The 27,271-nt window shown below is 38.4% G+C and overlaps 1 protein-coding gene across 4 annotated transcripts in view; it reads right to left on the bottom strand.

Annotated features, from left to right (window-relative positions):
• Positions 1–27,271, bottom strand: part of RUNX1T1 (RUNX1 partner transcriptional co-repressor 1) — a 115,261-nt gene that overhangs the window by 4,962 nt on the left and 83,028 nt on the right. For all 4 annotated transcript variants that reach the window (XM_059863520.1, XM_059863509.1, XM_059863541.1 and 1 more), the window contains 5 exons: positions 24,865–25,115; positions 23,944–24,029; positions 23,113–23,314; positions 15,189–15,257; positions 8,020–8,210 (listed from right to left, as the gene is read on the bottom strand). In XM_059863520.1, coding sequence (XP_059719503.1) covers positions 8,020–8,210; positions 15,189–15,257; positions 23,113–23,314; positions 23,944–24,029; positions 24,865–25,115 — 799 coding nt within the window. The remainder of the gene's footprint in view (positions 1–8,019; positions 8,211–15,188; positions 15,258–23,112; positions 23,315–23,943; positions 24,030–24,864; positions 25,116–27,271) is intronic.

Consider the following 27,271-nt stretch of genomic DNA (forward strand, 5'->3'; position numbering starts at 1 on the left):
GTGACTGTCCTGTGCTCAATTGTTCTTTCAGATTGAAATCAAAGGTACACAGCATTCTCAATTCATACTGATTAAACACACAGACTAAACCAGGTAATTACAGATACATGTGTTGGTGACTTTTTTTTTTTAATTCATAAAATTGTTCCCATCTTTAAAAACACTTTAAAAAAAAAAGGTGGAATTACCAACACACAAAAACAGATGTTCCTGGTAGTTAAATGTCAGGAATTCAGACTCCTTGTCTGAACCAGGCATCACCTGGTTTTGATTCAGTAGTCATTGTTTCAGGTTCATTTGATCACACTCTGTCCAGTGCCAGAGAGGTAAATTTAGCTTTGGAAAAGAATACCTATGCTATTTGCAAACATCTTTTTTTTAAACAGCTTTTTATCTCCCCAATGAAAAATAACTGTAACTTAGACCACTGTACATGGACATGTACACACATAGACATGTTTATGCAGACACCAAAATAATATTTTTGTATTAGCATTTCATTCTGCTAACAAGAAAGATAACTAAATGTGATGTACCTGGATTCTCCTTCTTTTGCTATACTAATATTTCCTCATAAAATTTATTTATTATAAATGATGTTCATAAATTTGTATTTTTGTATTTTATATGTATCTATATTTTATTTATTTTATATTCTTTAGTATATATTCTATTTCTATATTACAATATTTCTTTATTTCTTTTATATTAATGAATGTTTCATTTTGGCAGCTTCACGCTTGCTTGTATTGCGACCAATAAACACGGTATAATTCTGCTCCAGTTGTATTTGCACAGTTTCTACAAATTGCCATGCCTGCTGACCTCCCAGCTATTTGCTTCCAACTAAATTGCCAGCCATGGATTTGGTCTATATTTCCCTTTATTTCCTTATCTGAAAACAAATGCATGTGTACAAACATCCCCACATAGACTTTTCCGAAAAGACATATTCCTCCCTCGTGGAATAATGCTGAAGCCAGCCAGAAAATGCCCAGGTGCAGGAATTCCAGCCTTGTGCAGATGTGTTTGCAGTATTGAAGTGCATGCTTTAGTTGCATGGGAATTACTATGAAGGTGTCAAACTTATTCAAGTATCCATTTAGTTAATATAGGCCAGCATCTGAAGAACCTTCACTTTGCTTCCATTTTGAGGAGCACATAGAGATCTGACTCCAGATGTGACCAGAGCCACCACAGAGTATTTCAGTACCTTACCACATGATCTGTATTGATGTGAGTAGTTTAATTCTGACAATATTGGTTCAACTTTCTTATTAAAATAGACATCAGTTAACTATCAGACTGTACAGAACATGAAAAGTGATACATAGGTGCAAGATTTTAATGAAGGGGTGAAGTACTAAGCTGGCTCCTTACATGATTACTTAATGTGTCCTACATTGTTTGGTAGGTGATTTTGTTCATTGGACATATTATTTCTAATTTTACAGGTCATTACAGCTTTAGTGTAATTGTGGGAATAAAATCACATAAAATACAAGAATTTCAAAATCTCGCATTTATGCAGCAACTTATTGTGTTTAAAAATTACTACAGTGCAAATCAACATAAACACACACACATCACAGGGAGCTTGTACTGAGACAGCAGCTGGACTTGGTGTGCAGAACTCCCTGTCCCACACAGCCCTCACCATTGTGACCATTCATTGCTCCTTCCCATGTGCAAGTAGTGAAAAAGAGCAGCAAAGATCAGGCTCGGGCACCACAAGCTTTGGAAACAAATGCTTTCTGTTGACAGCACTGGCTGACAGCCCCAAATTCTAGCAAAGAAAAGCCAGGCTCGAGATGCCAGCTAATAGAGTGGGCTGTGCTTTGTACGCCCCTGCAGCTCGTGTCTTTCCAGGAGATCCAGCTATCACAGACAAAGCTTGACCTCACTGTGGGATTGAACACACTCAGGGTATCTTCCTTCCTGGGATGCTCTAGCAGGTACCAAAATGCAGCACCCTCGCTGAGGTGTGTACACAGCATCTTGGACAACAGATGGCCACAGTGTCATGTTGGCGAGGAGATGGCAATCTTCATACAAGGGCATATGGCCACAAATACTGACTGCCTTACACCTGATTTAAGACTATCTCCTGTCACTGGCAAGATCCAGCTGGGAGGCCTATCAAGGTTGAGATGATGCACTTCAAATACAGAAAATCAAGCAAGACACACAGGACTTTGAAAGAACCTGAAGAAAGACAGCCAGATTAATCAGAAGTCAGACAAACATAAGCTGTGAGAAGAAACTGAATGACAGTAGCCTAAAAGGGGCAGTAGCACCCAAACATCACTGCAGCGAATGTATACATCCATCTCTACAAGGATTAGTGGAAGTAACAAGATCAAAATTCTGTTAAGAACAGGAGCAAAGTGCCTAGAGATGTTGGAGAATGCCCATGATTAAAGCACAGGAAAAGCAGGGGGAATGGTGCAGCTAGAGTTGATCATAGATTGGAAAAGGGAGAAGCCAATCTCTCAAAACCTCTGCTGGTCTATATATTCTGTCTTTAGGTAGTGACCTACTACACTGCACTTCCAGCTCATGCTCTATAGAGTTCCACACTTAGCTAAAACTATGAAAAGGACTGGACTGCAGTTTAACTGCAGTCAAATCAACTCTGTGCTGATTTCTCTGTTTAACCATAGGTTATACAAAAAACTAGATTCTCAGACTACGTAATTCAATTTAACTTCACTACCTTGAAAATTAATTAATTCAATGAAATTGAGCTAAATTACACCAGATGGGAATCTCACTCCGAATTTATGCCACCGATCATATTTCATCCTCCTCTTTCAACTGACAAGGAACATCAGTCTTAGGTCAGAACCTTATCTTAGGTCAAACTCTCAATTCTCATGCACTTAAGCTTCCATCTTCAAACACTCCTGTTTGCCCTCATCAAAATTCATAAAAACAAAAGGTCTCCATTTCTGTGTTCTCCAGTACCAAAACATATACTTGTCAGTAATTTTGCCCACCCTGTTGCTTTCATCTCTGAAATATTCAACCAGAATTGAGTATTTGCTTTCCTCTGACACTCCAACTGAGACTTTGTATACAGCTTGCTTAAATAAATTAAAAAAACTCCTTTGTTCTGTCATCTTTGAGAAATTCTGGATTTCCCCAGTTTACCATGAAAGGAAGCATGGCCGGTATGAAGAACCCAGATTTTTCCCAGTTCTGCAATGCCCATGACATTCAAAACTCTACCACTGCTAACCACAAGAGAAGGAACATCTAGAAAGCACTGAAACCACAGGGGCGTAAATGAGAACTGTATGAGCTGCTGAATAGCAGTGCAAAAATCCAGCAAAGTTGTTTATGAGAATTTTATACAAGAGTCATTAGAAAGGGAAATATATTGGTACTTTGGAAATTCCCACAGTGTCAAAATGACATTCAAACTTTTAGATGTTTCTAGTAAAGTTACACCTATCATGGAACACTCCAGGCTTGCCCAAGCCACTGTTTATTGAATGAAATACATGAACTTTCATTCAAGTCAGTGAGAGTAGCTAAATCTTGCAAACAGAAGTGTGGAGCAGCCCACAAGCTGGTGAGCCAGGCTTAGCTTAGCAGTCTGGGGCACTGCCAATGCTCACATCACATCTGGACTGATCCTGTGCAGAACACATGGCTCTGGTGCCTCTCTACTACCCACCACTGCAGAGAATGATGTGCTGCTTTCCAAGAGATGCTCTGCCAAAAAATTAAGCATTAGCTGACATAGGTATTAAACTTAATACCAGCCTGAAAACTAGGCTTGCCTGAACCACACCATCTGATGCTCAGAGTCAGGTTTGCTGGCATGGTCCTGGTCTCAGTGGATCGGTCAGCAGATTGAACCCAGCTGTCTTTAAAATGTCAGGTGTGATATTCACATACAACATGAGCTGCTGCAATATAAACAAGCCCTAACATTACACGTCTCCTAATAGCAGTGTTGGACCAGATACATACTTGTTTTATCTGAGCAGATGTCAGCATCTGCTTTAAGTAGAGAGAACTGAAACATTTGTGCTCCTTCCTTGTCCCCAGCCCCCAACCTACTCAAAACTGAGGGATAACACTGAGTGTCAGATTTTTCAGTGGCATTTTATACCAAACCAGAAAGACAGATGTTTTGATGATCCCACCCCCCCTTACAATCTGGGCAGTCTCTTTGCTAAACCGTTCACCCTCACTATTAAAATTGATTTGCAAAGCAGCACATTGCAGCCAAAGCAAGCATAGCAGTCATTACAGAGTAGGCTGCTCACACATGTTTCTGTACTTAGCCAAGCCAACTACTGATGAATGGGTCATTTTTTGTCAAGCAACTGTAAGGAACTGGTAAAGAAATAATTCGTGGCTCAGAACAGCCATGCTGACAGGTAGGCTTTGTCCTTTTGCTTTCCAGCAGCAGTCTGCTCAGTCAGCTGGTCCTCAACCAATTTCAATAACAGAAAAGCATGGACATTAGCTGGTCAGTTGCAAGGTCTTATGTTAAGAAACTATGAAAATGTTTAGAAAGTAAATGCACAGACACCGAAGCAGTGGAAGTGCTAGTTAAACCATGCTGAACAACTCTAAGACAAGAAAAAGAACAACAGTTCAACAAAGGAGTTCAAGTCAGAGTCACAAATTCTACCTGTGCTATGTAATGTGGTCATTCTCAAAATCTTGCAGACCCCTTCTTAAAAGTCAAGATGCTTCTGAATATCACACCTCCCCTATTAGTCTTCTTACTGTTTTGTGCTCCCTTAATTTTGGAATTTTGATCTCATCATCTTAATATGCTCAACTTCACTTTTTTTCTTGAAGACAATCTGGCAGCCAGGGATCCTACTTTTTCTGCCTTAAAGACAAAGCAAACAGAATACTGAAAAACCAAGCAAAACCAGGGAAAAAACCCAACCCAACACAGAAGTCAGCAACACCAACAAAAAATATCAAAAATCCGATCTACTTTTCTTTGTGAGTTCTCTGAGAAGTCTTGGATTAGGAGGCTGCGTTATAATAATCACAAAAATCCCGAGTCTTGGTACTGGTTATCACTTTGAGAACTGCAGCAGACTGCAATAAAAATCATACCACAAAATTCTCACACCAGAACAGCTTCAAGAAGCCTCAGCTAGGTCCAGGCAGCATTTTACTGAATAACAAATCAAGGGAGAAACCTTGCCAATAGACAGGGAGTGGCCATATTAGTCAAAAATTGTATCTGATACATTACAAATCTGGCATCAAATTCTCATCTCCATTCATAGTTACAACAGCCAAAAGAAATAATAACACCCATGAGAGAAATATTGTCTGTCAGGAACTGCATAGAGGTTATATAGTAGCCTATAGTGAGCTTTCTTGCATGCCTTGGAGCAATGTCCCAGCAAGGATAAGGAATGAGGAGAGGAGCTCAGCATTCCCCCTGGACCTGCAAGACTTCAGAGGCTGTACTGGAACAGTCTCAGACTTGAAACTGGAAATATTCTAGCTCTAGAAATTTTATTCTAGTGTCTTAAGTGCACAGGAACCTGTGCTGCCAAAGTGTTCTGCTGAAAGCTGTAAATAGAGAACTTATGTAGACTTAAAACCTAGACAAATGAGGAGTAACGTCCACAGAGAGATCCAAGAGATAAATAATACCAAAACAAATGAGGAGTTTTATCCCTCAGACCTGAAAAACACAGTCTCATCTCTGAAGAAACACTTTTCAAACGCTGCCAAACTGATCTCCTGTCCCCAAAGATGAAGGAAAAGTACAGTCCATTCTTACAGAAGTCACCCTCAAAGGAATCCAAACCACCCTGAGTTAACAGGTATCTATGAGAAGCATTGCTCTAAGTATTTGGAGCTTGTCAAAATTAGAAGCTGAAGAGGAACTTCTTACAAATCTAACTGAAATAAGCATTGCCATCATCTCCCTTCACATTTAATCAATCACCTGTAAACACAAACTGTCAAACTTGATTTCTCTCTGATGGCTTACTAAAACTTGTGGCTCAAAACAGCCACCCTGATGACCACAGGGGTGAAAGTTGCAGGATCAGGACACTAGACATCATTTTTAGGTCCAGGAGGCTTGTAACCTCCCTGAGGACACACAGTCCTGAGAACATCTATAACCTTAACAGCCACGTTTCATTAGAATGCAATTAAAAGAATTGTTTCCCCAAAGTCCCGCTCCCAAGAAGTGAAAAACCTTATAATCAGTTTAGCTGCAGAAGAAATAAAGATGTTACATGGCTCTTTCCAGAGCTTTAACTGCTCAGAAGTTATTCACAGCACACAAACTCTCTACACATTCCTTTGGATACACATTTGCTTGTGGAAAAATGGATTGTATGTACTGGCACGTAAGTACTTCCTCTGTCCTGCTCACACCATATCAGTTCACTAAATAGATTTAATTTGCTGTTTCCTCCAAAGGTATTTACCTTTGGAATTTTGGTTTTAACAATAGGAGTCTCTTGTATATACACAAAGACAAAATGAAAGCTCTTTAATGATGCTATGTCAGAAAACATGCCCTTTCTATGAACAGTGCAGGAAAATGTCCTTGAGTATCTTAGATACAAAAGTCCAATAAATTGAATTTATGTCTCATTTAATCTACAATGGAACAGCTAGTACTTAAAGGGTACATATACTTCCCCTAGTCCCTTTCTTCCTGAGAAACTTTTAGATGCTGAAAATCAATTCCTTTTGTCTCCTTGTTATTCATCTGCTACACATTAAGGAGAAACTCTGGGCATTCAGTGATCCCACAATGGTCTTTCATCTCCAGAGAAGCCTGGTATGAATTAAAAACTTACACTCCCTCAAATTACAGATGCATACTGCAGCATGCCACTGACTTATGTGCTGGTGATTTCTGCCAGTGTTCTCAGCATGCTGAAGGTAGCTCATCTGCATCTCTCAACCTAAGTGACTCTTCTACAACACTGCCCATCCAGCCCATGCAAAGTGTTTAGACACGAGCATACACAAATGTAGGTCCCCATGTAGCAGGGACTGTCACCGACTCTTTTCCCCAACTCCCTGATGTTTAGAAGTTATTTTTAAAAGTGTGCTACAGTCAAGATGTTAATATAAAAACAATAAATACTTCATGAAGGCAATGTTCCTTCATTTCAGCGGTCTTGAGAAATGGAGATTATATACAAGTAACTTCTAACTGACAAAATTTCCTTGTCATGTCTGTTTTTAAGGGCAGCTTTAACTTGGGACTCTTTATTTTTTAACAAGCATGAAATTTAATTGCTATCTAGACTGACGCAGCACTGGTCAAACACACACTGCTCTTTCACTCCCAGTTTCCACACAGTCACGGTGTCAGATGTCCTGTATCGTAACAATTCAAGGTTTCTGCTCTCAGGTCTGAAAGTACATCAAGGCTTAACATACTTATTCTTGTTTTACTCTTTGATCTCTCAGTCTATTTTTTCTTCTACCAAATGCTCTTTGCCCATTCCTCAACTCTGAAATATTCCCTGCAGCCAAAGCAATACATTCAAAATAAGGAAACACTTGCAAATTTACATTCACATTCTGTCCTACAGGAACCATCATCTTTTGCTAATCGCTTCTACATCCAACACTTTTCCCAGACAAGTTTTCAGCCACCTTGCTCTACAATCTCTATCATGAATAATTTCTTTGTTTAAATTAGATTTCAGTGTCAAATGTTTTCCACTGAGCATCTTTTTATCTATTCAGTATGGTAGTTTGAAGAGCTTTAAAATGAAGCTACTGAAAAATTAAATTAGAACATTATATGTAACCCTGAGCAGCAGTTTAAAGGCGAGAACAGAGCTCGAGTTCACTAGCTATTTTGGGCTCAGATTACAACATAGCCAAGAGAATTTGGAACTTGCTGTATGCCTGACATACACATCCAGAACAGTGTGCAAAGAGTTAATAGTGGGTTCTGATGCCCTGTGCCACACAGATTAAAGCCAGCTCAGACACACCTATGGTTTGCAGGCACAGGTGACGCCTGCCCAGCAAAGCCCTTACCTCACTTGAATCCTCCTGCTGGTTGATGACAGCCAGGGCGTCCTCTGCCGCCTGGCGCTTGGCTTCGGCCACAGTGCGCTCCATCTTGGCCCTCTCGGAAGTGATCATGTCGTGAGCCTTCCGCTCGGCCTCCGACACCGCCTTCTGCAGCTCGGCCATCGCCTGGCGCTTCACTTCATTGACAGCTTCCTCTGCAAAGCAGGGAGAAACCCGCGTCAGCACGGCACATCTGGACACGAAACCCGTGTCAGCATGGCACATCTGGACACGAAACCCGTGTCAGCACAGCACATCTGGACACAAAACCCGTGTCAGCACAGCACATCTGTACACGCCGTCCTGGGACCAACGTGGAAAATGCACCGCTGGTGTTATCATTACCTTGAGATTACTTTCAATTATAACCACAGTCGTCATTCTGAGTAGGACAGAGAGGAACCTGGTTCCTCAAGAATCCTCAAGAAGCACTGAGGTGCTTCTTTTGTTCCCCATCATCGAAGTCTCTACCACTAGTAATGATTCTTGCTATTTTAATTCTCAGGCAGTACTTCTTTAGGTACCATAATTTCAGATCCATGGTCCATTATATTTGCAATCTTTTTGAATACTGAAAAATTAGTTTTGCAGCACAGCAGATATATGCATATACTTGACAGTTATTATTGAAGACATATTACAGACTTTCTAAAAAATGTATTTTTAAGCTTGGGGAAATTAAGACAGGATTTATGATCTTTAAAAACGTTTTTCCCCGCATTTAAAAAAAATACATTAAGTTAAAAAAACCCCAAGAGTTTACTTAAAAATTTTCAATTACTCGTCTAGTATCTTTTCTTGGACAAACTGTTTTATGAGAAAAAAAAAATTTTCTTAACATTCATTTGACCTCCTGATCTGTCCTTCAAATTCATGTTTATACTTGAAGACTTGACTTCCTTGCTCTTCTGAGCTCTTGAGCACACTCTGCCCAGCAAGACTTTGGAGCACAATTAACACTGAGCAGGGGCACCCTGCTTCATTAAACTCAAACCTTCATGCTTCTTGTAAAACAACTATGGTAGTATGAGTCCTTTCTCTGGTACATACTGGTGTCATATCTTTTATTCCAGAAAACACGGATTGTCTCAAATTAGTTATTTGGCTTTTGATGCAGGAAGAGTGCAAAGATTTTACTAATGAACAGTCTTTTAATTGACAACTAAAACAAGTAATTTCTTTTTTTTTTAATTAACTGCTCTAATTAACAAGGAAACCATCCTCCCCCTGAATTAGTTTATCTAATTTTCATCTTTATTCAAAGCAAAATGACAATGATTAATTGAAAATTTAATAAGCGGTAATTATTAACTTGGCAAACCTAGTACCAATTAACACTCTATTAAAACTAATTATGACATGTTTCATTCAAGTGTTTGCACTTAATTGTTTCATGCACTTAAAACCCACCTTAATTAAATGTTCTGTTTAATTAAAGCCACAGATTTCTATTAAAAATGTTTTACTGTAGATTAAAATCTAAGTATTAGAAACGGTGTTATGTGTTTGAGTTTTAGTATTTAGCCCATGTACTTGTGTGCACGAACATGCAGACATAACTCTGATGTACAGATACTCACTCTCCTGAGTTACATCTGATAGCTCTGCACATGTTGTTTTAAAAATAATGTCTACGTGAAGTCTCCATTTTCAGTTATTAAGCAAATTACAATTAAGTCTTAACTTTTAGCCATGTACAGACTAAAACTGAACTAAAATGAAAGAAGAGCTCTCTTGAGGAGTCTGTGTGCATGTTACATGTGTGCATATCTGCAAGAGATGTTTCAACTGAAGTTTTCAAGGGGGTGGGGAGGGATTTAGAGATAAAACTTATGCCTTTATTTTTATGAGGCTGAAAATATGCCCTTATATTACCCTACCATAAATGTTGTTTAGGGAAAGCCTCAGGAGAGGAAAAAATCATACCCTTCAACCATATAGCCAAGGCTTAATTTCCTTTGAATATTCAAGGTGAATTAAAATTCTATCTAAGTGGCAATACAGGACAATAATTTTTGCTTACGATCAAAGCTACAGCTAGTCTAATTGTATATGCAAATCAGGCAATTTATATTTAAATTATGCATTCCTATTCTAGTCCCACAGGCACAAGGAGATCAGCAAAGGGAATTGGTAGGACATTTGCAAGGTGCTTGAATATTTATTACCAACTGTAACCATTCACTGATCATGAGAAAAGAAATATACACAGGCAAACATACAGATGCAATTTTATTACCATTTTCAGAAAAATGAGGCAACTTAAATACAGGCGTTTCGTGTCTATGAACTGCAGTTATTGACAAAGTGGATTTCTTTAAGAAAATCTGTGTTCTTGCTGATATTTGCTACTAATAGAAATGATCTTTGAATGACATTATGCATTTTTGCTACATCATTTAAATTTAGTTTTACAGTTAGGTGTTTACAGTGGTTAGAAATGCTAGTTTCTTATAATAAACAGAAGCAAAATGCTCCAACATTTTTACATGGATTTCTAATTGCAGTTTTTCATCTCAGACAATCTACTTCTTTTCAGTCCAAATACAGAAATTGAAAATTATATCTTCTATACTGAGTAAGTTTTTTGCAACACTTCTTGCATGCTCTTGCATGAAGATGCCTGAAAGTGCTTAGGAGGGCATATGCCTGACTGATATTTTTTAACTGGCTTAAACTATGGATTGGACTTTAATATTTCCATTTACTTTGATAATAGAATTTGTATTGTGCTATATTAAATGTGAAAATAAATAAGTTAAAATATGTCTGGTCACAATGCACCATCATTATTTCAATATATTACAAACTCACGAACACGTAAATAACCAGACAAAATTTTGTATCATTGATCTTCTTCACAGCTTCTCAAACTAAATACTACTGATATTTTATAGGCATGGAATATTTATAGGCATAGATATTTTATAGGCAAGCTTTACAGTTTAAGATATGTTTGTGATATGGGTGACAGAGAAGGAGATTTTTATTTGCCTTGACAATGCTGAGCTATGAAGACCAAGAAAGATCAGCATTGTTCCTTTCCCTGTGCTTCCAGAGAAATGAAGAGTGATTAGATTCCAGTATCAGAGAGCAGAAATATGCCAGTTTTTAAAACCTGGTACCTAAGATGCGTGTACCTGCATTCTCTGCCTTCCCAGCAATGCTAAGCACTCTTGGCACAAATTCACTGTCATTTTAGGAATGCAACAGAAATCTTCCTTCCCTTTGAGCAGCATCAACACACAAGAGACGCTCCAGGAAGCAAACAGCTTGTGTGGAATAGGCATTACTCAGCATGGTCTGAAGTCCTTGGAGCAGACTTAAGAGAGGTACTTATCTTTCACCCAAAATGATGATTCACCAGCCAGTTCCTGGTCACCTCCCTCATCTCATTAACACACTTGTCCACATGATGAGAAAAGAAAGGTGGTGGGCAGATGTGCAGTCCTGCACCACCCCAACATTTTGCATCATCTCACTCTCAGGCTGACCCTGGCAAGGGTGGCTATCGCCAGCCAGGGGCTATGTATAAATCACGAACGGGACGGGACTGCTAGGAACGTGCCTTGAGCTGTTTTATTTTCCAGCATCAATCTCATTACATGATTATGACAATGGGAAGATGCCATCAGCTCACTCCCAGGCAGCAGACCAAGAACTTAATGTTACAACTTACTTTATAAGCTTTTTGACCAATCACACAAAGCAGAAGCATATTGACAGTAGTTCCATCCAATCACTATAAGCACACGTACCTTTAGTTAAAACAATGCTTGCTTATTTTGAATACAATACCTGCTTGTAAGCCTTAAAACACAATGCATAGAGCTCCATTATTAAGCTTAAAACTTCCTAATATCTCGCTAGATATACTTTTCTGCAGCCTAGGGAGTTATTCTAGACAAGCGTTAATACAACACAGACCATTGTTCTATTTGTCCTTACTTTTCTACTTTTTAAATAATTTTTCTGCTGACCTATCTCATGGCTACTGCTTAGCTCTAATCAAAGTTCTGCTGTCTTTGAGGCCTGCCTTTTGCAGCTTTCCCAAAACCCTCTGACTTTATGGATTCCCACAATTCCCCTTCTTGGTTCATCTAAAAAGAATCCTTCATAACTGTGTCATTTATTAATTACTTTGTGTTTCGTAGCTTTACTATAATATTTCTGTTTATTACTTACTTAAAGCATATTTTTGCTCACACTGAGCATTGCTATATTACAACACAGCAATTTTAATGCTGCGAAAGTCCAGTCAGTTCAAAGGGCATAAGTCACACCTGATAATAATTAGAAGTCATGGTTCAAAAAAGTGTTGTCGGTTTCAAGGCCTTAATTTAAAACCTTCCTTCATGTCTATACCTTCATCCACTCTGTGAAATTTTGAGAACTTTCTGTAAATCCATTTCTTACCCTTCTCTCTTGTATGATAAAAACTTCTTTGATAGTTTTGTCTATCATTTGTTGCACACATAGCTTTCCCAAAACCCTCTAATTTTATAGATTCCCACAGGCGGCCATTGGCAGTTGGTGACAAAGAGTTATCTCAGCATTATATCCCAAAATGCATCATCTGTCTCAGGACTACCTCTGTACAATGTGCAGGACGCTTATTGCCTGTGTAGAGACAAAGAATGATCATTTCATTCCTTTTCTGTAACTCCAGAGCTTTCAGTTGGACTGCCATGGGCATTGGGCCTGGCTAAGTGACAGGGATGGCAGGAAGGCAGTTTCTACATGACACAGAAGAAGCTACTGCAGCAGCCCACAATGGGCCTGCTACCCTCTCTGTATTTAATAAAGGGAAGTTTGTACTCCCAGAGAGCAAATCATCCAACCTGTGACCTGACTGATCCTCATTACCTGCTTCCCTCCCTCTTGACTACTGAGGAACACCAAGAACTTATCTTGGACACTTCATCCATAAATGTCCATAATTCAGTGAGGTGGATCAGGGCACTGATGACTGCTCTCTACTGGTGCATAAAACTGAAGTGGGCTTACATGGCTTTAATTCATGAGGTACTGCATAATATGTCCTTGCTCCAGCAGCCACAAAAGCACATGCCTAACTTGGTATATTTTCAAGAATTACACTGGTTTAAAGTGACTCCCTTTTTACCACATGCTTTTGAGTTTGTTATTAACTGTTTTTATGCCACATTCTTTTGTGTAATGTATTCCACATTCCAAACAGAATTTCATACTTTATTCAGCCCTCTGCACATTGGTCTTTATAGACTGTTGACACAAGAAGAGATCCACACTGAACCAAAAGAAAGAACCTGTGATGGATTTGTAGTCTTCTAGACTGGGAGCTGTTGCCCAGCCAGGAAACTATGGCATCTCAAATGGCATCAGAGAGCTATTCTCAGAGAGCTGAATTGCACCTTTACTGCCTTCATCATGAAACTGTGGACACCTCCAGTTTGAGACCACCCTCCTAAAAATGCAGGACCATGGTTTATGAAAGCAGTATGCTTTCTGATATTTGACTAGACTTAGTAACAGATACAGGTGTGCATCTTCCAGAGTCACACTTTTTTATTCTCCAACTCACAGGCACAATCACTTCATTTAAACCCACAACAGCCTGAAAATAAGAGACTGGAAATGGGACCAAAGGAAAAACTTTGTTTCAAAGGAACTGATGACATCATGGGTCCTGTACACTACCATTCATGAATACATGCAGTGTGAATGCACATCCAACTTCATAACTCAAGCCAAAAGCTTCATCTAACTTATGTTAATTATGAAGAAACCTTTTTCTTCTATTGTATTGAATCCATGAGTCATAAATAACCTGTTGCCAAATGACATCAAACCCTAGATTTTGCAAGAGAACTGAAGTTTTTGAAATTTAACAGAATAATGCTCCTCATAGTGAGAATATCCTTGGATTGCATATTTTTTTGTATTTTTCATTTAAAATGTTAACATAAATATGACAATATGAAAATATTCTTGGGCACTGAGTTACAAAGGCTACACTTTCCTTGGACAAAACCAAGAACATGTACACAGTTTTGCTATTTTTCACAGAAAATACAATAGTTCTAAAAATATTAACATATTGGAAAATGTAGACTTTACATAATAAACCCACACAAAACACAACTTCTTGTCTGTTGCAACAAGATAACAGCATAACATTTTTACCTGTATGCTGTGTATCAAGTTACAAATACATTGGAAAGCAGCGAGCATTTACAGGAGATTTGATCAGAAAGTATCAACGCTGCTGCATATTTGCCATTTAATCATTAACTGCTGCTCAGACAGCTGCTGCAGACTTCATGGTTATACAGGTGCTCAAAAGCAGAGGGGCATGTTTGGGTGTATAAATAGCTCCTCGACTATCTCGACGGAGTTCAAGAGCTGCCTCCTGGCCCCTCTGAAAACAAGGAAGCTCTGATGTCAGTGTCAGAAGAGCAAAGGTTCAGCTCCAGCACCAGAGTGGGATCCTTGCCAGGAAACTCCTGTGCTCAGGCAGAGTTTCAGTGTTAAGAAAACTTTGCACAACCACAACGTCTGCCCAGGGTGCTTTCCAGGCACAGGCAGATGCTGTCAATGCCCTGCAAACAGCCAGAGCAGCTGCAGAGATGTGAACTTGCTGACTTCATTGCACACTCTGCAGGTTTATGAGCACAGGCTTCACTGGGGGCTGACAGGCACAAAATCTTTTTTAAATTAAGAATGGTTACTTTGCATAGTTGAAGTCTTTTTTATAACAGGTGTACTTGGGTTTTTTTCCTCTCCTTTGGGAATTCTTACTTTAACTAGGTAAGAACCCTGAAGCTTAAAAAAAACCACCCACACTAATCTCTTTTTTTTTTAAATGGCTAACAGAGAAACTTTTAACATATCAAGTTTCAGCCTGAAACCATTAGAAGCCCTGAAAATAGGGGTCCATATTGGAAGTACTGATATTCCCCTAACTATAGCAGCAGATGCTTCTTTTATAAAATTATTTAATGTCCCGATCAGTTCCAGTTTAAGATTATTAAACACAATTTCTTCTTGTTACTAGCAAGCCCTTCCCCCGCCTCCCAATTCCTCACATCAGTGCATTAACAACTGCACACAGCTGCCAGACGACTAAGCTGGTGTTTTTAAACAGTTCTTACCAGCTTTCTTCCAGATCTCCTCTGGCACGTATCCAGACGCAGGCCTGTGAAGGAATTCCCGATGAGATTCTGCAGGAGGAGGGGGTGAACAGGGAAAAAGAAAGAGCATCATAAGCAATGCTGGCTTGTTGAGAACAAGGCTTAGACAAAAATACCTTTTCTCTTTAATTATAGCTCAGACAAAGAAATCAAGGGCAGCTTTTCTCTCCTCAAAACAAAGCGGATGCCATGGCCGTAGCTCATGAATGTCACATAGATCAGATCAATTCTTACAATTTGAATGTCTCATCTTAAGCCAAGTTAAGACGTTCATTTTATTTTTATTTCACAATGTTCTGAGTCAACTCTGTATGACAGTATCCACACTTTTAAGGGAGGCTTTGCAAGACAAACTGAAGGAGTGACATGCTTTGTCCTTTCTCATTGTATTTATGAAAAGGAAACAGAAAGGGCAACAGTGCAGGTCTGGCACTTCTGCTCTGTGCAAAATAATGAGTACTTATGAGTGCAGATACAAGTCAAGATGTCATTCCAGTGATCAAATAAGTTGTCCACAGAAAAGCAAAGGGGTGTTTCTCTCAGTTCAGAGCTATGCTTTCCTATATCTGAGCCCATGTTGGCAACTGTAGCTGCAAGAGTTTGAAAAACAGAACCTTTAACTTAAGGTTAAGGCCCTAAATACATGCTGCCAAATAACCTCACTGGAGCTGAAGCTCGTAATTCACCCATACATTTCAATCACATTTTGACAGCTCTTTCCCCTTCTCATCTTTTTTTTTAAAAAGGTTTAACCTTTAGGCCTGGGCCTAAGAGTTCTGAAATCAGCAAGATCCCTTCCACAGGGACTGCAAAGATCTAATATCAGATGATACAAAAAGAAAACTCACTTTGGCCTGAAATTTAGCATACAGACAGATCCTCAGCAGATTTCAAATTGCTCCTTTCAAATGCAATTTAAAAACTGATTAACTATTATTCAAAGTAATAGAAGACAATATGAAAAAAACACAACCAAACACATAAAACTAAGTTCACTGCCATGATTACTATTGCCAGTGTGTCAGAATTCAATTGCCTAAAGAAAATAACTTGATTTGTTACATTACAGACAGGTTTGAATGTTTTTGGAGGTGCTGCTAAATCAAATACCTGTTTGATGTCTGGGCTTGAAATATAACAAGAGTATACCTGCCATTCATTGAATACTAATTTTGACTAAATGTATTCATTTCTGTATCTTAGGAACTTTTATTCACTAACTTGGTCAAAAAGCAGTATTTTTAAGAAAAAGTGAAACATCAAGTTTTGCAAATAATTTCTTACACCACTACATGTATCCATACAGTACTGTTTACATACAGTAGCACACATAAACTTAAATGCTTTTAAAAGATGACAATATTGCAGGCAGCTAAGAAAGGTGGAAACGACAGGAGCTTTTTCAACAGAGATTAGGGAATCCCTGTGCACTGTTTCACAGATGTAGTTTCTAGCATGAAAATCTGCAGACAGTGACTGGGAGTACATCTTCCCATCTGACAGGCAGCTGAGTGGATTTACCCAGCTCTTTTTTTTGTCAATGAAGTATGGGACAACAATTTAAAATAGATTTTTGTCAGCAGACTTTCACACCTCTCAAGCACAAAATAATAAGAGTGTGTGTGTGTGTGTGTGTGTGTGTGTGTGTGTGTGTGTGTGTGTGTGTGTGTGTGTGTGTGTGTAGATTTTGCAAAACAGCTATTTAAATTGGTTCAATCAACTTGATAGAGGATTTCAGACCTGATACCAAAAATGGGAACATTCTCAGTATGCCCAGGCTTGCATGATTCTGGAGATGACGAATAGACTTGTGTACAGTTTTCATCCCTTAAAAGCTTTTAGACTTACAGGCACAGTGCCAGTTCTGTTAGGGGGACAGAGGCAACAGCAGAAAATACTGTTTGAAGGCTCAAGAAAAATAAAGGCAAAAAATTAAACCACTCTTATTTGCTCTTCATGGAATACCTGCAGGAACAGACCCAACCAGGCTCCAAATGTGGCAAAACAAGGGGTTTGTAACATTCATGTCTTTGCTTTGCATTGAGTTTTCCTGTCTGCTATTTAAGGTACCATCCAGTGCAAGGGGAGCATAACCTTGATTTAAGTCTACAGCTCTTAGTTTTGGGGGTGGGGGGGGTGGGGGGCTGGGGGGAGGGTGAAGAAAAGAAAAGAAAGAAAAAGGAGAGAGATGTGGAACTGATTTTTTGGTACACATGACTTTCCAAAAATGGAATTCAATGACATAAATGACCAGATTGCCAGATAATTGTTAAAATTTCCAAAACATAAACATCAATCAAGCTCTTATTCCAACCACAAATTATTTACATGAGGAATGAGATCCTCTGCAAGAAGACTTAAATCAAGAGCTTATGAGAGACTTTCCCATAGTTTGGAATGGTGCTCAAAAAAGACAAGAAGCACTTATGAAGATAATAAAAACCATATTTTCCAAGCCAGAAAAATTTTAGTAACATGGCTATTGTTTAGTCAGTGGTGATGAGTCCGTGAAAACAATCTTCTTTCTAAGGCTAAACTACAGGAAATGACCAGAGGATATAAATCTTACATATTAGTGTTTTTAAGGTAAGGAGTCCTTCAGCTTAAGAATCACAAAAAATGCTCATTAAAACCGAAGCACAAAAGATCTTGGACGTCCAGCATTCTCAAACCAAGATTAACACAACTGAGTGAAGTCCCTAAAATACTAAATGTAAAAGCAACTGCAAAAAGCCATAATGAGGACAACACATTATATTAAATAACTAGCTGTAGCACCTAGAAGCCAAAGTAAATCCTGCCTACAAGAAAATGGAATGAAATCAGACAACAATAAGAATAATCTAAAGTGACAAGGCAGATCATTCAGAAAAGGATATCGGAAAAGGCTTTACATGTCAAACATTATAACAAAGGTTTGTTAATGGTGAAAATGCAACAATACCATTATGCAGAACAACAGTATGTACAATACTGAATTTACTTGAAATTCATGGCCAGCCATGAAAGCATGTGTTGGTAATTAGTCCAGTTCCTACTTGTCTGTAAATGCTTAAATGAGGTAAAACCAAGAGACTTTTGATATCAAAAATGGCATTGGAATTTTCTATTGTAATGTGAAATAAACTTGTGAAATAGTAAAAAAGTTGTTGGAGTGGGAGAAGAATACATGAAGAAAACAAAAAAAAATATGCATTGGTTTCAGCTCTCACATGTGAATGAAAACTTTTGGTTGCTTTAAGATAAAGAGAAAAGGTGCCGAAAGAGAGTGACATGCAGCGATGTGGAGAGCTGTAAGAGCAGCCATAAATATGGATCTGCAAAGTGAAACTGAGATGAAAGGCTAGGACCATATAAATTATATGAACTCTTATGTGATCATAAGGCTCAAAGCCAAGAAAACAGAATAGAAAGACTTAGAAAGACAAGAAATGTTCCATGATCTCAAAGACCCTAATTCACATTTGGAAAGAAGGACTGAAGGTAAGTTGGCAAAACAAAAGAACTGAGTTTTTATCACCGGACACTGACATGCAAGTGTATAACACAAAGTATTAAGAAATGGAGATGAACAGCTGATGTTTTGATGATCTTTTAGAATTTACTGCATTCATGAAAATACTGGCAGTGATAATAATACCCTGCATACTGTACTGAATATTGAGGCTCCAAAATAATAAAAGCTACATATACGCAGCCCTGAACAAATTCAATATATATGCCTTTTTATGTGTATTTATGTGGTTTCCATATTTCATATGCAAGTTCTGCTTCATTCTATCCTATAATAAATGTAACACCATTAGTGGAACACAGAAAACAAACAAACAAAAATTCTCAGAGCAACAAATATAAAATATTCACTGCCTTCTTTGTAAGAGTCAAGTTCAAAAATGTGCCAGTTCCACATAATGAAAAATAGAGACAGAGATTTGAAGGTGGGTATTACTGATGAAACTACCTTGCAAACCTGGCTGGGGGGCAAGTGTTCCCAATATTTTTAAGTACATCTTTGTCCTTCTTTGCCCTTCTTCTAATACATTTTTGTGACTATTGCAACACCCTTTGAAACTGTGTTAAAAATACAGTTGTTGTGTTCTCATTGTAAAAGAAAAAGAAAAGAAAAGCCACATAGGTACTGTATTACTGAATCATCCTCAAGCAGAGGCCACATCAGAACTGAGCACTGAAAACACACATGCAATGTTTCTGCAGTTGGAGTCCTAGCTAACAGCATGCAGTTCACTAAGCCACAATCTAGCCCAAGCCTCCCATGCAGAGAGTGGATTAAGAGCAATACTTAATGTCATCAGTGACCAGTATCACAGAGGCTTTACATTCTAGAATTACAAGTTATAAATGTTACTGTGGTATTCACAGCATTACGGTTCGCTCATGTTGAGAATATCACGCGTATCACAGCACTGCTGATTATCTGCAAATGGCAAAGGAACAGGTTTATCATCACAGCATGAACAGACATGTTGGCAGGAATGCTCTGGCTAACACTGAAAACATGATGGTGAACAGCTTTAGAAAAATAAAAAGGGTCTGAAAGGGTTAACATTTAAAAATGTATTAAGAAATGGCTAACCTATGTGTTTTTGACAAATTCATACACTTCTGAGAATCCTGGTTTCCTGAGGCAAATCCTGCAGGTATTGCACTCTTCAGCTGGAGATTTCAAACTCTATTTTGTAAGATTTCCATTCAGATAAATTCACCAGACACAAAATATCAACACTGCTGCAGACCTTCTGATGTGTGCCTGCTCCACTTATCTAGAGCCACAGCTGCACTCAGTATGGTTATAGATCTTGTTTATAACCCATGATGCTGAAGAACCCTCATCTTTAATTTATCCCACTGTGTGTATTTCAGTATACAGTGTCTGATATGGGTAATTATTCACTATTAGGATGAAAGTTGCAGTCCTGCTGCAGTATGTAGTACTGAAATTCTTCAGCAGAAATGGAGGAGTCGGATGATGTATTATTCACTTCATAGACCATCACAGTTAATCAAGTGAATATATATAAAGTCTGAGTCATTTTTAGACTTTCATAAACATGTATTATTCAGACTGAAAAGACCCTCTTACCTTACATTCTTGAAGAATAATGGGAGCTTGTAACCTGTTGTAGCTGGCTAATGTGTGTATTGGACTACATTGCATTGAAATGAATAATCAAGTATTTAAATAATTTTTAATTAAAAATATCAACAGAAAAATATTGATCAGATATTGCCAACTTCCAGGCTCAACATGATTTACAGGGATGTCAAATTAAAAGAAGCAGAAAAATCTTTGGCAGGAAAAAAGTTCTACTGGTTCAAAATGACAACCAGAATTTTCTTCAATTACTTTGCAACTCAAACTATCCATGCTAGATCTCAGCTCAGAGTTTTTCAGCAAGACCTATGTATGAAGACTGTGGCATGTTTGTAACACTAAGTTATTACTTCAGCGATGATATTTGAATCATAAAGAAAAAGAAACAAAGGCACAGATAATGTAGCCATATGGCTCCCTTTTTTTCTCTCTTGCTAGTGGAGATGACAGGATGGATTTAAAGGCTGGATTACCTTGTTGGGAAAAAAAAAGCCAAAAGAAGGTGCAAAGGGAATTCACTGACATTTAGAATCTCTGTAGCAAACCCCCCAACATTTACATGCTGTGGAACTTTAATTAAAATATTGGAGCAATTTTTCAATCCCTTTTTCCCCACTTCAAAACTAAAATAAAAAAGCCCTAAAGCATCTCAAGGCTCACAGACACTGCTTTAGTTTTGATACACCTCTGAATGTTAGGGATTTTCATTTTGTTAACTAGATTACTACCAGATTTGAGGAAATATAAGGATTAGCTCTCCATAGACTCCAAAGTAAGCATTTTCTCCCTGTCATGTCACTTCTTACCAATATTTACAACTGACATGGATGCTACATCACTGAAGCAATGCAAGTTTCATGTTTGTGAAGTCTCAGAAGTATTTTTTCAACCAAATAACCAATGGACTTCAACCAATTCATCTGTACCCACAGTACTGCAGAGCTGACTGATGTGTCCAATGGCAAAGACTGTGCTGTATAATTATCTTTTAAGCCAGAAGACTTTGCTCTTTCCAAGAATTCATTTTGACATATACACAAACAAATGCTAATATAGGGATCTAACTGTATGCTTGATCTTCATTTTATCTTATGTACCTGTTGTTGTGGTGATGACTATTTTTCTTGGATTGTAATATTATCTATAAAGTTTTGATGAATGTCATGAGTTCCCGTTTCCTTGGAGAAGTATAAACACTCAAGTTACCTTTCATTTTTTCTACCTACTAAGTACACAAGCACCATGGGCTTTCTCTTTTTGCATCACAGCTTCACTAGAGAAGTGAGCCACTGCTTTAGATCTATTCATAAGTGTTCTTCCTGAAGTTGCAGATGTGAATGACGTTTCAGATGCCATATTTATGAGTCTTTCTTTACATTACATTTAGCACTGTTCATACAAGCATTACCTGAATACTTTCTGAGAAGGGCTCCTCTAGGGACTAGACTTATTAGTGAACTATGGAAGCATTTCCATAACCCTTCCTTCCACTGATTGGAGCACATTTATAGAGCTATTGACTCAGGGAATTTGACGCACACACACAAAAAAGATTTGTTTGTTATTGAGAGGCACTAAATATTACAGTGGTAACTCTAGAAATTTACTAAAAGAATGATGGAGATAGGATTAGAGGGTTTTTTTTCCTGGTTTTCTATTTTCAATTAAATAATTTTTTGACTTGGTAAGTTATTCTTATAGGCAAAAGGAAAACACAGTTACAATAAAGTTGCAAAATAACACACATTCTCCTGATTCTATTCAGTAATTCTAGTAATGAACACAATTTATGATGATTTTGAGCAGATGGCATCGGATACAGACAATTTTTTTTTCGTAAGACAGTATCAGACAAGCAAGCATAGTCTCCTGATGTCTTCAAAAGAGCAAGAAAAATAAAAAGGTATCACTGAGATGTTGCTTTACGGTATCTGCCACAACAGTGAGGACATGGGGTCAAAAAAAGGCCAAAACATTAGTAACTCACAGAAAGCCCCCAAATTAAAAGCTGGTTCTTACAGAGCAGAGTTCTCTTAGAGTAGTTGTGTGAGGTACTGTGTGAGAGTGACTGCAAAGCTCTGCAGGGGGGAGAGCCCAGCTGTTTGGTCTGGTCCTTGTAAGGCAGCTACAGCCCACTCAGCTCAAGTTCTGCTGCCTGAACCAAGGCCTGCACAGCTCCATGGAACTACACAACAAACAGTCCTCAGACACACCTGCACAAGCTGCAGTAATGGACACAGACCTAGGAGGATCATGTGTGCATGACTGTGAGCATTCCAGATCTTGTTCCTTTCTTAAACAGAAACCAAGTACACCTAAGAAGTGTCTGTATCTTTACAACTCCATTTCCTTAGAAAGACAACTGCCAAGTTAAGTAATTCGATTTAAGAAGGTGAAAGCCCTCTGTTTCAAATCACAAACAATCCAGGAACACCTACAGATTTTTTTAAACAATCAGGAAAGAGATGGAGTCAGAAGGGACAGAGAGTCAGTGCACATCTCACCGTTCTGGCACCCCTACATGACAGTCTCACCCCACCCTCTCAGACTTTGCTGAATGGAAAGCAAAGCATCACCAAAGCATCACCCAAAAAGCCTCAAGCCATTCCACCCAGAAACACCACTGTTTAGGCATAAGAGTTACAGCGAATTCAGCAGTCAGCCGAGAGGAATCATCACTATAGCAGAAGAAGAGAACAAATGCAAACGTCATCCATCACTTAGCTGAGCTTAAAGAGAATGAGCACACATTTTTCAATGAGGATACTGTACCTAACGAAACTGGATCTGGATTCACTGGACTCTGCTGTCTGGAATGACTACTGCTGCTGTTTCCACCTTTTTTTAAATCCTCCGCATCACTGTACCGCCGTATCCAGTAATTGAGCTCCTCGCGGTCTGCTTCCTGACATCGCCGTAGGACAGTGAGAGATCGTCTGGTTTTTTCCACCATGTCCATTATACAGTTCAACAACTGTTCACAGCAGTGGATGGAGCACAGAAACAAAGGAGAACTTTTTATTTGGGGAGTGACATAATAATAAAGAAAATGTCAATATACTGAGTGCACGGGTTTGAATAATGAAGGAATCCCTCTCTAGTTAACCTCAACTATTGCTGAAAAATTCTAGACTTCTTTTAAGACTGACAATCCCTTCCTTTTTAACTGGCGATCCTAAACTATAGAGATAGAGACTTACAGGGAAAAGTGCAAAGACAAGGAGAAAAAAACTGAACAGGTTGTAGCCCTGCCACTAGTATTATATGGCACCACAGAGGACACAGGATGTGGTCCAGAACTGATGCCCGCAAATTTTACAAGGGCTAATAAATTCAGGAACAAATCCAAGCCCCAGATCCAGTGTTTATAGAGAAATTCCTTTCCTCTTTTGGCAGACTGTAATAATTAGGATAATGTAGGAGACACTTATCAGCAAGGCCTAGTATGAACTATCTAATGGATATCAAGACCTCTGATTTAATAAGCAAAGCTTTCAAAACCTGTCCTGGAATTCAGATAGGTTTTATAATAAAAATTTTAAATTCCTATCTTAGAAGGCCTCTGTTCAGACAATTATACATAAATGGATATTTAGCCCTTACATGGTCAAGATGTTTCCACTCCTCTGCCCATTCTCTGTCTGTTAGCCTGTGATCAATCATTTCTTCTTGACGTGTGCCATGCAACCCTGCCAAAGAGGAGCAATTTATGTTTATAACGTTGGAAGTCCTCTATGAGGGAAAAAAAACAGGAAAAAAAAGAGCCTATAGACAAAACCATCATATATTACCTGTTCTAGCATCAAGAATGCCACTACAAAAAAAAAAAAGGGGCTTAAAAAGAAACTTTGCTTTAAGTTCTCTCTAGTACTTTTCCTCACAAAAGATGCTACTGTCTTGTCCAATTTAATGTCTTCAATTTTTTAAGTTCTATACATTACAAGACGACCTTTCAAAAACGGACATAGCTCTTTCTGACTATGTACAATTATTATATACATAAATATAACATAATACAATATATAATTTTTCATTTGCACCACTTGAAGTCAGCAAGGCAATTATTTGGTAACTCAGTGCATATAATACTAGCTGTACTTCAGAGAGTTGAAAAAATATTAGTATAAACTCAGTGTTATTTCACTAAATACAGTAATTACTACCATGTCAACAGAGCATCATTAAGGGTTCAACCCTCCACAGATGTTTAAACAACATGTGGTTAAAATGTAGCACATATATCAGAGCAGCTGACAACATGATACAACCAAGCCAGTATTTATTATCAACACTCAAGGGGAACCAACACTTGTTCTTTGCTTAGCCTCCACTATACAGATGCTGAATATTCGTGTTTCTCCTTTACTGAAGATTTGTTTTAAACAAGAACAGTAAGTGCAGATGTGAAACAAAATAGCCATAAAGCCTATATCTGGAATGCAAAAAAAAAGTCCTGCTCACAAAACAGAGTTACAAGGCATACAGAAACCTAAAAAAACAATGCAGAAAATCAACGTGCCTTACCCATAGGTCTGTTTCTGTCCCTGAGGTCCCTGTGATTGGGGTGTCTGTATGAGTCCCTGTAGTGGTGGGCAATGGCCATATCATCCAAACGATAATGCTGAGGTGGAGGTGGGGTGGGATGAGGCAGACCATTGGGCTGATAAGATAAGCCATTATTTGGACTGTACCGCTGGCCTGGGCTAATAGTGCAGGGCCGCTTGCTTGGATGCTCTGAGTGCAAAGGCTCTCTGTCAAAGCCATTTTCTTTGGTTCTGAAAAACAAAGCAAAGGAACTTTAATTCACTTAGTGAATAGAGCTTGGGAAAATGCACCCCCACCTACACATGTAGCTTCAGGAACTAAAGATTGTTCTTCACTGTGCTCCAAATGTGTGGTGTTGCAGAACATTTCATAACACTGCTGATTCAAAACATACAAAGGACTCATTCACCTTGTCTAACCATCCCTGTAACTTGAGAAATACTATCAGGGTGAGCCTTCTGACAGAGCCACCTAATGAGGGGCTGGAGAGCAAGCAGCCTTTGCTGAGATCACAGACTGATGGGGTAGAGACACGTACAATTGCAGAGGTGAAACCATCAACTGATACATGAAACTAGGGACCAAGAAATTCCTCTTTTCAGTAGTGCTATAGCTTATAGTGATTAGGAGAAATCTGCCATTCAAGAAATGTTTCTTTTTTCAAGAGGATACCACAGTGAATGTCAGAGTGCTGGAGCTCAGCATACCATGAGCTCCCATCAAGATCAGTGTCACACAGAGACTTTGGGGAAGAATTGACTTTAAATGATGAGAAATGCATCCTTTAGAGATTTCTGCACCATCTGGACAAAAGTGCTGTGACTATCATTAATTTTGCAGGAAGATGTGGTTAGACTCAAGTCCTCAGTAATCTTCAGGACTTGCCACTCCATTACTCTTAAACAGGGGTTTAATGCTCAGGCAACTTGTAACAGCTACTGAGGAGAAGGACAGGGGGTTTTTTATGTTCTAGCTACTCTTCAATTAAATTCATAATCAGCAATTTCCAAAGAACTCTCTACTTGACACGTCTGCCTGAGAACCTTGAACTCACCCCAAACTAATTCTCCATTAAAATGATATTTTTAAAAAACCCACAAACAAACAAAACAACAAAAAAAGATAAAAGTATAAGAAAAAAATGTAAGAAAAACAAACAAAAATCAAACCAACCAAACAAAAAAAAAATCCTACAGTTACTTCAACAGGTTCACAACCCTTTTGGGGAAATTTCATTTCACTGAAATGTTTGGGTTTTTTTAACCACGTGAATAAAGAAAACCTGCAAAATATTAGTTTTGATCAGAAAATTTCTTAGACATAAATATTGCAAACTGAGGTTTCATTCCTCCCTCCAAAAAACCTTTATTAAACTGCTGTTATATTCCAGCTTTTTTATAAAATAACTTGATCCTCTGGAAGAAAGGGATGGCATAATGTATCATTCCTAGTAATAGCACAATTTTTGACACTGACAGAAAGGTAAATTTAAGCAAATTTTCTTGTTTGCCTATTGCTAAAACCAACTGCTCTACAACAAACCTTCCCCCAGAAACCAATCAACCACCTTTGAGGGACTGCCTCTTGGGAAACAGTGTATTGTCACCCCTTAACAGGTTCCCATTTAAAGCCAATGAGAGGAAGAGTGAAACCAAATCATTGCCAATATCCTCTGAGAGAGAGAATCAAACTAAGATCTTGTAACTAGCAGCAGGAAATTAAAAGATGTGTTGCATTGTTTTCAGAAGGAGTGAAGCAATTTCTCAGAGACCTCACCAAAATTACTAATGCCAGAGAAATTGCAGGTTTATATATATTTTACTAAACTGTAATTTGGCAAAAAGGGAAGAATCTTTCACCAGCACAGCAGGACATCTATTCTCATTTTGGGCAGATATAAAAGACATACTTTGCTAAAGTGGAGCATGTACCTTGTTCCAAAAGAAATGCAGCATGGCTGTGAAAACCAAGAAAACCTGAGGTCCATCATCTATTTTTTATTACTTTTGGCACGATGTACCTGCCTGCAATAACTCCCAATGGGTGGTGATGTTTCTGACAGCTCTTCAAGACAAGTTTGCATTTAGTGGCTGGTGTGTGTTTTCTTTGCACATATTTACTCAAACTCAGTGTGCCAATCTTCCAGTTGTCAAAATACTATGCAAGCAAAAGAAATGGACTTTTCTGTCTGTACAAGGCAAACTAATGATTCTCCTAAGTCCTTTAGTACTACAGCTAGAATGTTATCTAACTTAGATGGGTAAAAGTCAGAAACAGCAAACAATTAAATAACTCATTGACTTGATCACTGAGATCAAATTGGGACAAGTGGGAATCCAGTTTTCCTTTTCTGCACTACAGATTGATGTTAAAATAATGTATTTTC

This window comes from Haemorhous mexicanus, chromosome 1 (assembly GCF_027477595.1).
Source record: "Haemorhous mexicanus isolate bHaeMex1 chromosome 1, bHaeMex1.pri, whole genome shotgun sequence".
In the NCBI taxonomy this organism is placed as follows: Eukaryota; Metazoa; Chordata; class Aves; order Passeriformes; family Fringillidae; genus Haemorhous; species Haemorhous mexicanus.